Raw genomic sequence first — 13,483 nt, 5'->3', positions numbered from 1 at the left:
TTTTCCAGAAATTTGACATCTTTTATTCGCTGAAAGTTTAATAAGGTCTGGTTTTATGTTTTGGCTAGCTACCACTTTCATTATGGAAAACAAATGTTCATTAGTAAGCCTGGACCTCTCAGGGGTTTTATTTCGTTTCATGTGCGAAAAACGTTGCTCACAAAGATAAGTACTGCCAAATATTGCACATATTTGACAAGCAAGTTGAATCATCTTTGGAAATTGAAAAATCAAATTTGGAAATGTGGTGGTAAAAAGAAATAAAACTTGGGTACACCAACATCAGTAAATTGTTGTTTGAGAACAGAATCACACTGAAGTTCAATTAATTCCATTTGCAGATCTTCTTCCTTTTTTTCAATATCAAAGTTGAATGGTGAGGTGAATAAAGCAAACTTTGGTTCACATTTTTTGAAATCTTGAAACCTTACTTCAAAATCTTGTTTTATATTGTTTATGTTTTTTGAGTAGCTACTGAACATAAAATTTGGGTCTTGCAGCTTCATAGACTTAAACGTCTCAAAATGTACCAAATTTTCTTGTTCAATTTGGTGTTCCCAGAGTAAAAGCTTAGTTTGAAAAGCTCCGATATTATCAAACATTGTGGTGACCAACTTGTTATTTCCTTGCAAAATAATGTTCAGATCATTAAGGTGAATTGTGATATCAACTAGAAAAGCTAAATGTTGAAGAAAATTGGTGTTTTTTATATCTAAAATATCTTGCCCTTTTGTTTCCAAAAATTGAAATATTTCAGTTTTCAGATAATTGAATGCTTTGAGTACTTTGTGATAACCTACATGATAACCTTAGAACTTCAGTGTAATATGGTAAATCCTCATATTCACTGTCATTTTCATTCAACAATGAAGCTAACTGACAATGATTTAGTCCTCTTGCTCTTATAAAGTTGACAACAGATGCTATTCTTTTAATCACGTAATCCAGATCTTTAATTTTACGTTTTCTGCTTGCACTTTGTTTTGAATGAGACATTTTAATTTTGGTGACAATAACCAAAAAACAAAAATAGCTTAATGGTAAACAACAACAACAACAAGATAACAACTAATCTATTAGGCCGGGTGAATAAATTGTTTAAAACGCTTTTCCTCAGCGTTTTTCGAGTAATTGTTCAGCTTTACGTAAATAAAAGTTTCAAAGATTTATATTAAATCTTTATTCACGTAAAGCTGAACAATTACTCCAAAAAAGCTGAGTAAAAGCAATTGCTTTTTTATATTCACCCTCCTTATTTTCTCATATCGATTGTTAAAATTAAAATATATCGTAATAATTTTTAATAATTTTTTATGGTTTTAATTTCAGAGTTTCATTTTTAATAAAAAGTTAGAAAATTAATTTAGTATTCATGTCCTTTTTTAATAAAGGAGTTCAGAAAACTATTTGTGATTTTTTTATTGTTGTTTTTAATAAAACATTTTTGAAATGCATGTCTGCGGGCTGCCATATGTAATAAAATGATAAAAATGTTGAGGGCCGCCATAAAAGTTTTTGTGTGCCGCATGTGGCCCGCGGGCCGCCACTTTGACATGCCTGCTATAAACCAATCGCTTTGAATATATATTTGTAATATATATGTATATATATATATTTGTAATATCTATATATATATATATATATATATATATATATATATATATATATATCAAATAAATGAAACATACAATGAAGTGGGCCGCAGTGAACAAATTTCCCGGGCCGTTTTTTTAAGCCAGTCTGACCCTGGTAAAGACTGGTACTACTGTGAATAAAAAGTATAAACAGCTACAAAAAAGTATCTTAGGAATTTAATTTGTATATTCAAACGACTATTTGAATATATTACATTATGTGTGTAATGAACTGAAGTGCCCACAAATTTTCTATTTTTACAGACATATTATGCTTTTATTTTTCATACAAATGTTGGTGTATATCTTAAAAAACCGTGTTTTTCTCATTTGTATTTATTAATATCCATTAATATGTTGCATGTTCAAAAACAAAAACAATTTGTAGCTTGTTTTTCAAAGTTGATAATTATTAGATACAAGGTATCAGATATATTTTGTATGAGGCTATAGTAATCTGATACAAGGCATCAGATTATTCAAAACAAAGCAAAAAATTTTTTGGTTTTATTTTATTTCCGAAAACCCTTTTGCATTTTGATTATATCTCGATTTCAGAAATTATATTTGTTCGAATTATTTAATATACTTTTTCAGACTCGGATTTTATTTATATCATTTCAAGATATTTTCATATAACCTTCATAAAAAAGATAAGATTATCAAAATATGAAAATATTTTATTTATATATGTTTTTATTAATAATAGCTGTCATAAAAATATCAATAAGATGATAACTTTCTTAATCTTATGCTTTTTATTTTGGAATAAATTAAGCTTTAGATGTATATATTAGTTCTATTGGTCAAAGGTTTTGTTATTTTATTATAAGAATAAAATTTAAGAATAAATTATTCTATTGGTTTAAGATTAAGTAAAGTTTGCTGTTTAATCCCAATTTATTATTTAATACAACAAGTTTAAAGCTAGGCTGTTTAACAAGCTATGCAAATTACAGTGTTTGTAGATTTATGAAATAGAATTTACAAATTGAATGAAACCAATGATCTATGATAAATTGATAGGACATTAGTAGTTTTTTATTATTGTTTTTTCGGTATTGGCAGGCTGTACTTGACAACTTACTTTCCTCCAATGAAATCAAAAGAACCTTCAATAACAAACCAATTTAAAATAATTTTCATAGCAGCATTTTCTAAGAAGAATTTTCCCTTTGTTTTATTTACTAATTAGATTACTTATGTTACATAATTTCTTTAAATTATTTTTGGAGTTTGTTTAATTTTGTTGTTTTATAAAAATTTTAAGTTTAAAAAATTATTTTACATATAGATTAGTTTTTTAATAATTTTTATTCAGAAGTACAATTATAGTTGGACTGCCAAATTTTTGTAATATTTTATCTTTAAATATCAATTTGATATTATGTTATCAATGTATAAGTGTAATCTCAAGATATAATTAAAAAAATAGTAGGATGAGGTACAAAAACATACGCTTTGTTTTCTTATAAATAAAATGTCTGTACCAATAAAAACCACTCGCAAAAACTTTTGATATTGATTGGTCTATTAAAATTTTACTGTTATTTTTACATGGTTTCCACTTACTATGACTGTAAGTGTGAAAACGCGCTAACTGGCAATAGGGAGATTTTTAAACAAAAAATAACGCCGTGCTTATCAGCATTTATCTGCTGAAAAAGCCAATGATATCATTTTCATGTATTCATACATGCCTGCTGTTGATATTGCATATTACAAAGCATTAATAAAGTGAACTTTTTTATATATGACTTTCTCTGTTATTTATTTAGTATTGATATATAAAACATTTAACTATTATTATTTAGAAATCTTGATAAATTTAGCTTATTATTTATAATAGTTTTTAATAAAAAGTTAAACTCTTGTAATGGAATCACAGGTATAAGAAAAATAAAATAAAGTTCATCTTGCATGCTGTTTGTAATTAGATTAGTTTAATTGCTGTGTTAATATCTGTATTACTTAAATAATTGATGGAAAACTTTAAAAAAGCTATTTCGTTAATAAATATTTTTCATCCCTTTCCTATATATTACCTTTTTTTTATTATGTAGCGAAGTGTTTTGTTTAAAATTAAATGTCTTAGTCTTGTTCAGAGCTGGCGCGAACACGTAGCAAATAAACTTGTATAAACGGTGCAGTAGCTAGTGGGTCGGAGGCTCTCTTAAAATAAATAACCCTAATTAGAGCCCTAAAATAATAAAAAAATCTTCCATATTTAGGTTTTACAACAAAAAACTCCTTTTTTTTAATAAAAACTTCCCATAGTTTCGCTGGTTCCCAGCCAAGCTTATTAGAGACGAGGGGGTGCCTAACAACAGCACTGCGTAAGCAGAATGACTACCTAGAACAAAATTTTATGTCTTTGTTCAAAAATGTAGGTAATCTTTTTAATATGTAAGATGTAACAAAATGGCATTTTTTTATTTTATAAAAAGCCAAAGTTATTTTATTCTATCTCCAAAAGAGGATAGGAAAGTATGGGCATTTGCGTTATTTTTATAAGTTTTTTTTGTTTAAAAATAAATAACGGAACAATATTAAATCTAAAGTAAAATTTTAGTTCCAAAATAATTTTTTTAATTTAGCAGCAAACAAACTCAAACTTTGATTATTGATTTTCTCAGTTTGCAAAAAGATGGACTTAGAACAAGATAATTCTAAATTTATAGGTTGTTCAGTAAACCAACAAATTTTAATTATTAGTTAATTTAATTAATAAATTGTTTTTTAACTTTGTAAAATTTAAAAAAGTTTTGTAACTTTGTAAAGTTTATTCTCTTATTTTGCTTAAAAACTGTATTACAAAGTTATAAATTTTTTTGTCAAAATAAAATAATAAGTGTTTTTTCACCAATCAGATTTCACTAAAACTACCTTGCAAAACTCTACTATGTGAACTCATAATTTTGTATATTCACAACAATGTCTTGGGTGATTGGTGCAACCTTTCAGATTTACTCGAAATTTTCAGAAAGGGTTGTTTAATAAATGAAAAAAAATACTCTAAAACTTTAAAAAAGACTTATATGATAAGTTTATGAACTGTGGTACATGTGGAAAAGCATTTGCAACGTAAAATTACACTATTATTTATTTATAAAATAAAACATGAATATGGTATATTAAAGCATAGGTTGACCTTTTTTCGAAATAAATACAAATTTTATTTTATTTGGTTAACAAATAGCTAAGCAGCTTTGTGGTGAGCTGTTTTGGCATGGTTCTATTTTCGCCAAAGCAAAAAAAAAATGCAATGGTGAATTACGCATATTCTCACACTCCTATACATAGCATCAACGCTGATATAAAATTAATAAGAAAATCATGAAAACATTTAACAAAAAAGGCATTTAAAACAAATAAATTATGTATTTTCACCAAGATTTATTGTAATTGTTACATTTGTTTAGCTTAACTTAAATAAAATTCATTTTAGTAACTAAATTGTATTTGATGTTGTATATAATGTAAAAATAAAACCCCCACACTGATCACTTCTCTCACTTCAAGACGAAACAGGTGTATTGTTTCAGTTATGTGCATAGAAATAATTTAGCTGTAGAAATTAATTATAACATCTTATTATATGAAGTAAACTACAATTTTCAGAAGATGGAGGTATTAATAAATAGATTCATGCCTATATATATATATATATATATATATATATATATATATATATATATATATATATATATATATATATATATATATATATATATATATATATGTATATATATATACTAAATACTGTACAGCATTATATAAAAACTTCTATATAAGTGGTATATTGATTTGAATAAGAAATATTTAACTTATTTCCTACAAAGAAGTTGAAATTTATGATCAAAGTCACTTGCAGATACAGTGTAATATAGTTTTTTTTAATGTAAAAATCATCTATTATAGTGGCAAGAATTGCATCGACATATGGTGTTTCAGATTTCATTTTGAGAATTTATACAAATTTTAAATTTAAGTATAATCTTATATTAAACTTATTAAGGGGTAAACAGATTCTATCTGTTGACCAGCCTCGCACCCCTTCTTCATCTATTATGCTGGCGCAGATGTATTTTTATTACATTGTTTCCAGTTTAGGTTTTGGAATGCTGGATCTTCTTGACTCATTGCATGGGTTTTGCTTGTGTCTCTGTTTTTATGACTAGGCAACTCATTCTATTATCTCCTAATAATGGCACAGCTCTAAAACTCAGATTTATTGTTCTGAGGCCGGCTGGTAGTGAGGTTTCCTGAACTCTGTGGTAGCTCTCAGAGAAGCTGATTCCATCAACAGCTGAAAAATATCAAAGAATTAACAATGCCATGTTGCGCATGGATGGTATCCCTGTTTGTACTTTTGGTGTGCATTGCGGAGGCCCCATTTAGAGCTTTTTGTTACGTCTTGGGGTTTATTAGTAGTAATAAGGCAATTGCTTGGGCTATTAAACAGTGTTCTTAGTACTATCTATGGTTTGAGTCAAGTTCTTCAATCTAACTTAAAAATGAATAAAGTACCAAAAACTATAAAACACAAAAACCATCATCATCACCAAGTTCTCTAAACCTTTCATTAATTAATATTCGTGGTCTTCGAAATAACTTTTCTTCTGTTGAGTCTTATCTCTTGCAAAGTTCACCAGACTTACTTGCTCTTTGTAAGAATAGTTTGAGTTCGGCTGTCTCATCTTGTGATCTTAGTGTTGATGGTTATCTTCCTTTAATTCGTAAAGACTCCTATAGCCACATGCTTGGCCTGGGCATTTACATTCGTAAGAATTCACCCATTTGTCGTGAAACTAGGTTTAAATCCACATACTTTTCTTTCATGTGCATTTGTTTAGCACCACTTCACTCTATTGCCTTTCTCTTTGTTCTATATCTCTCTCCTTCATCTCAAGACTGCACTCTTTTTGATGTTATTTCTGATCATAATGGCGAAGCCCTCTGTCTTTATCCATCAGCTTAGTAGAGTTGTTGTCAGTGACTTTAATGCTCACCACTCTGAATGGCTTGGCTCCAGTGTCAGTAATTCTGCAGGCATTAAAGCCCACAACTTTTGCCTTTCTCAATCCCTAAACTTAAATAGTCAACTTTCCAACTCGCTTTCCTGACAACCGGAATTATTTACCTTCTCAACTCAACTTATGTCATGCTTCTGATCCTAGTCAGTACTCAGTTTCTCCACATTCACACTTAGGGACTTCTGATCACAGTTTGATCTCTTTAAAACTAATATCTCATTCTTCTTCATCACCTGATTTCCCCTATTATCGAACCTCTTACAACTACAGTAAAGCTGAATAGGATTCTTTCCGTGATTTTCTTTGTGATGGCCCTTGGGTAGAGATCTTTTGTCTTCCTGTCAACAAATGTGCTTCCTACATAACTTCGTGGATTCAGGCTGGTATGGAATCTTTTGTTCCCGCTCGACGATTCCAGGTCAAGTCTCACTCTCCTCCATGGTTTTTCTCACACTGTGCTGCTACGATTGCCAATCGAAACCGTTACTTCCATATTTATCAGTAAATCAATTCTCCAGAAAAAAGACGTCTGTTTATTACTATTAGAAACCATTGTAAAAAGGTTTTGTCTAACGGCAAAACCTGCTATTCTTAGGTCATGAAATCTTGTATCTCATCTCAAAAATTAGGCTCTCGTGACTTCTGGAGAATCTTTATTAATATCGATAATAAGGAAAAATCTTTAATTCCACCTCTCTTGTATGGTTAAGACTTTGTCACCTCACCTAAAGACAAAGCTGATTTGTTTGCTAAAAACTTTTCATCAATATCATTTCTCGATTCCACTAGTTGTGTTCTACCTGATATTGCCAAAAAAAGGTTGATCCATTGCTTGACATTTATATCACTTCATCTTCTGTATCTAAAGTGATTTCCTGCCAAGACTCTTTTACAGCTTGCGGCCCAGACAACATACCTGTTATTGTCTTGCAGAAGTGTTCTCCGGAGCTGTTGTCTATACTCTCAAAACTATTCAACAAGTGCTTATCAGAGTCTTCTTTTCCAGCCTTCTGGAAAGCGACCTCTGTTATCCCTATCTTCAAAAATTCTGGAGAGTGATCTGATTCGTCAAACTACCGCGCCATTAGTCTTCTTCCTATCATAAGCAAGGTTTTTGAGTCTTTAATTAACAAACACTTAATTTCCCCTCTTGAATCTAATAACTTACTTTCTGACCATCAATATGGATTTCGATCTTCTCGTTTTACAGCTGATTTGCTTACAGTAATAACTGATAGGTTTTATCATGCATTAGATGAAGGTGGAAAGGTTAAGGCCATCTCTCTTGACATTTCAAAAGCTTTTGATAAAGTTTGGCATGCTGGTCTTCTCCAAAAGCTTTCCTATTTTAGTGTGTCCGGCAACCACTTTAAGATTATTGAGTCCTTCCTTTCCAATTGTAGCATAAAACACTCTTCTTCTTATTTTGTAACTTCTGGGGTTCCTCAAGGTTCTATCCTTGGCCCTATACTCTTCTTAGATTACATTAACGATCTTCCAGATATTCTCACATCTAAGGTTGCATTGTTTGGTGATGATACAACCATTTATTCTTGTCGTGATAAGAAACCAATACCCTCTGATTGCTTGGAGGGGGCATTTGAGCTTGAATGCTACAGCATGGGGCTTACAGTGGCTGTAGAACTTTAATTCAGATAAAACTCAATTTTTTTTCAGCTAATCGTTATCGCAAAAATTTAGATCTTCCCATATTTATAAACGGTGATGTACTGGATGAGTCATCTACTCTTCATCTTCTAGGATTAACTCTTACTTCTAATCTTTCTTGGAAACCATATATCAAATCAGTTGCAAATTTAGTATCTGCTAAGGTTGCATCTCTTTATTGAGCTCGTCACTTTCTTACTTCGGATTCTATTCTCTATCTCTATAATTCTCAAATCCGGCCTTGTATGGAATGCTGTTGCCATATCTGGGGCGGTTCTTCTAATTATGTCCTTTCTCTTTTAGACAAGGTGCAAAAACGTAAAACGTAAACGTTTCTTTTAGTAACTTCCAACATTAATTAGTGGCTGCTTGCAGCCTTGTTGGAAGCGAAGATGTTTAAAAAAAAAATTGAAAAAAAAGAAAAAGAACATTTTGCAAAAATTTAGCAATGATTAAAAACTGGGAACAAAAAATTCTCACAAAAATTTACTTCTTATCATTTTCTGACATATTAGCGATAAATGTCCGAAAATAAATTGATTATACAAGTAAGTAAAATTGAATTTTCATTTGTAGTACAGATAACAAAACTTAAAAATTTTGTTTTAATTTTTTTGTAATATTTATAAACTAACTATTCTGCCATTTTTAATTTTTCTAAAATCAGATGGATTTCAGTGAAAATTACACCATAATGAAACAAAGTGAAATTCAATCCGCTTACTGGGTTCATCAGCAACTAATAGTATTCACTGCTACAATTTGGAGTAAGAGAAATACCCATTCCTATGCCATTTTATCAGACTGTTTACTTCATGATAAATATGCCGTTATGTTCATTATCAAACAATTATTAAATCGTTATCAAAATATTTTTAAGTTACACTTTTTCACAGATGGTCCTTCATCGCAATTCAAATATTCATATGTCATGTAAGCCATGGCTAATTTGTACAAATTATCATCTGCTATTGTCAAGATTTGTTGAGTATTTTTGCAACATCACGCAGAAAGGGGGTAGATGATGGCATAGATGGAAAAATAAAAAGAATGGTTTGGACAACAGTAAAATCTGGAAAACAATATTGTTACAGTTTAGAAGATTTTTTGAGCATTGCAAGTGAAAAACATACCAAAGTTAATGTAAGTAATTATTTAGATAAAAACCCTAAAAATGAAGGTTGGATATATGAAACTTTTGGTCATTAAAATTTACATTTTATTAGATCATCTTATTTACAAATAAGTGTATTACCACAAACCAAAGTGAGATTGATGAGATGTTTCTCAAAGTTAAATTTAAAGTTAATGGTATTTGTCGCTATTACTCTTTTCTTTTTTAATATTGATGGTGCTTTAATGGCAATTTGTAGCCTATATATCTTAATTATTGGTATATTTATCTCTGCAGAATTGCTGGTAGAGCAAAGTTATACCTTGGCAAAGTATTAGAAATTGTAGATAGTATGGCACATATCAAATTTCTAAAAGAAAAAATTGAACTCATTTTTATATACCCACCTGTAGACGATCTCTCACGGCATGACTTGTGTGACTTAAATGCGTTAGTACCGCAATCACACTTTTATAACTGTCGACACATTATCAGGCCTCGGCGGAAGTAATTGAGCGTGAATGCAGAGAAAAGCTCTCCTAAAACAAACATGGGGAGCCATGCCAGCTGCTCCTCTAAACTGCTTTTTACAAGAGCTTTTAGTTTTTGCACAAGCTATCTGTTTATTATATAAAAATTTCTTATTAAATACAAAATTTGGATTTATACTTGTTACAAGCATATGTTTGTAACGTTAATGTTACAATAATAAATGCATAACAAAAACTGTGCCTGTTTTATATCCAAGGAATTAAATATTTTTGAATTTGCATTTTTCATTTAAATTACAATGATAATTAAACTTTTGAGCGAAAATAAACACTTTTGCGAGAGCTGTAAATTGCTCCCGTAAATCGTTTTTGGGGAGTGTAGGCAAGAGCAAGAGCTAAAACTCTCGCTTCCCACCGAGGCCTGCATTATTATTAAGTTGAAGTGTTACAATAAACTTATTGGTAAAAATTTGATGTTATATCTTTCTTATTTTTAATATAATATATTAACTATATAATATTTATATTTGAATATAATACATTAAAATATTGTTATTTAATCAAACGCGTATTTAAAATAATTAGTACTGAAATGTATATTATTTATGACCAAAACAAGCAAACATTAGTCATTTATTTCCAAAAATGACTAATGTTTGCATGTTTCGTTTGTTACTTTTTTTTTGTCCATGCGTGATTTTGGTTTAAATAACTATTGTGGATTAAAGATACATTGTAGAATGTATCTTTGTATCAATTACAAACATTGTAATATTCTTTAAAATGCTTGTTTAATTACCTATAAAAAAAGAAACACCTGTCACAAAATACATTTTCACAAAAGTTTTTAATTTTATTATTAGAGCAAATAAAAAGTAGTATATGTTTCTGAAAAAAAACCCACTATATATATATTATATATATTTATATATATATATATATATATATATATATATATATATATATATATATATATATATATATATATATATATATAAATATATATATATATATGTATATATATATATATATTTATATATATATATATATTTATAGGTATATATATATATATATATATATATATATATATATATATATATATATATATATTATATATATATATATATATATATATATATATATATAAATGTATATATATATATATATATATGTATATATATATATATATTTATATATATATATATATATATATATATATTTATAGATATATATATATATATATATATATATATATATATATATATATATATATATATATATATATATATATATTTATATATATATATGCAGTAGTGGTGTAGTGGTAGAGCGCTCGAGAGGTGCCGAGTTTGATTCCCACCATGTCCCTGGTAGTACTGCGCTCAACTTGTTTCTTCGCGCAGCGACCTTGTTCGTCAAGGTTTGTTTTTGGGAGTTAGAGAGTTGAGAGAGGCTTATAACCACAATTAGCCTCTTCATCTGTAGTGGCTTTCTCGGCCTTGGGGAGGTGAATTATAAATATATATATATATATATATATATATATATATATATATATATATATATATATATATATATATATATATATATATATATTTAAAATTAAAAAAGATAGACTTTTGTCCGCTTTTCTTGCTCTGGTTTTTTAAGTGATAATTATTTGCATTTCTTGTAAAATTATTGAGTACTTTATTGCTTTATACAAAACCCTTAAAAGACATTCATTTTCTGTAGTATGGCTGAATAGTATTGTATATAAATGTAAATACTTTAATTTAAATACTTGATTCTGCAGATTAAGCCAGTTTAATATAGTCAACATATCATTTTTACTTTGTATTGAAGAACAATAAAGAACAATATTGAAAATGAGGTTCGATAATTGTAATAAAAGTTATTCTTTTAGTCCACCCAGTCAGATAACAATTTTCATAAGATAACTAGTTATCTCAGCTATTTAGGTTGCAGTTTAGATAATGTGTTAAAAAAAGTTTGATAAGCAGTCAGTTTTTCAAGTTTTTAATGTGGCAGTTAGGTAGCAGAAGAGCTATCACTACATAAGTGCGAGGTTCCAAGTTTGATCCCCACCTCGTCCCTGTTGTTTTGTGAAGCAGCCTTGTTCGTCAAGGTTTGTGTTTAGGAGCTTTTATTTGATAAAAGGTTATCACGAATAAATAGACTCTCTTTCTGTAGTGGCATTCTCGGCCTTGAAAAAGTGAGGTAATTAAAAAAAAAAAAAACTACGTACAAAACCTGCTGAAACTTGATACCAAACGAGCACAATCGAGCTCATTGATAACATGATTCCTAATTACGAGCGCAAAATATCATGTTAGGCAATTTTATTTATCACATGTACTGACATATATATAAATATATATATACACATATATGCATATATATATACACTCCTAGTCGACGGTTATGGGACATGTCTTTACTTGAACTTTTTGTTTACTTTTATTATACTATTTTTATTATGTTTTTATATTATTTTCAATTTTTATTTTATTTCTATTTTTATTAATACGTATTTAAATTTATTTTATTATTATAAAAATATATTTTTTATATTGATTTTTGTTACTTTTATTTATTATATATTGTATTTTATTTTTATTTTCATCTATTTACAAAAACAATTAATTACAGTAATATAACCATATTCAAACCTTACCGTAACCTTAACCCTAAGTCTGACCTTGATGCTGCTACATCGACTAACAGTCAATGTAGCAGCACTCTTTTGTGAGTCAGGCTATTTGATAGTCAACATGTACTTTTGCTTCTTTTATAGAGATATATATTTCTTTGTATCCCTTTGGGGTTCTTAATATTATTCAATAAAAAATCCAATTTTGTATATATATGGATATATATTTTGTATATATATGTATATATATGTTTTGTTATTAAATTTTTAAATTATGCTCAAGTTATAAAAATCACGAACGCGCATGTTAAAGTTTGTTTAATTGCAAAGATTGCAATGACGTGTGACTTGTGATTCTTCGAGCCCTTGTCTGTCTGATTTTTTATTTTATAAAGATCATTGTAAATAGAAAAGTTTATATTTTATATTGTATATGCAAAAAAGGTGCTTGTTGACAAGGTTTTACTGTCTTCTTCGTTCTGCGGACATATTTTTTTTTCTTGTATATATGTATGTTGATTATTTTTCTTTAACAGCAAATAAAAAAAAAAAAAAATCTGCGGCCATTGTGAGACGAAATAAAAAAATAAAATAATCCTGCTTGAGGTGCTTTATTAATGAATAGTTTCCAATTTATAAAATATATAGCTTAATAGCACGATTATTTTTCAAACAACTTGTTTTACATGACTCTCTTTTTGTGTATTTTTATACTGACTCAGCAGTTTAAAATTGTTTTATTTATTATTTATAAACTTTTTTTTATACAATTTTATTAATTTAAAAAAGAAATCAAAAATAAAAATATTAAATATTTTAGTTTTTCTCTTATGAATTCACCAGTAGATTGTTACTTTAGGCATTACTTTAACTGGCATTTTTTTGTT

At 28.4% G+C, this 13,483-nt stretch overlaps 1 protein-coding gene across 1 annotated transcript; it reads right to left on the bottom strand.

The window, feature by feature from the left end:
- Positions 1 to 230: 230 nt before the first annotated feature.
- On the bottom strand, positions 231 to 996 carry LOC136074000 (general transcription factor II-I repeat domain-containing protein 2-like). The gene is made up of 2 exons (XM_065786297.1): positions 801 to 996; positions 231 to 679 (listed from the first exon to the last, which is right to left on the bottom strand). Exons 1-2 carry the CDS (start codon positions 994 to 996, stop codon positions 231 to 233), a joined length of 645 nt encoding a protein of 214 aa, XP_065642369.1.
- Positions 997 to 13,483: the final 12,487 nt, after the last annotated feature.

This window comes from Hydra vulgaris, chromosome 01 (genome assembly GCF_038396675.1).
Source record: "Hydra vulgaris chromosome 01, alternate assembly HydraT2T_AEP".
NCBI lineage: Eukaryota > Metazoa > Cnidaria > Hydrozoa > Anthoathecata > Hydridae > Hydra > Hydra vulgaris.
Note: the sequence above shows the minus strand (reverse complement) of the source record. Positions and strands in the feature narration are given on the sequence as shown.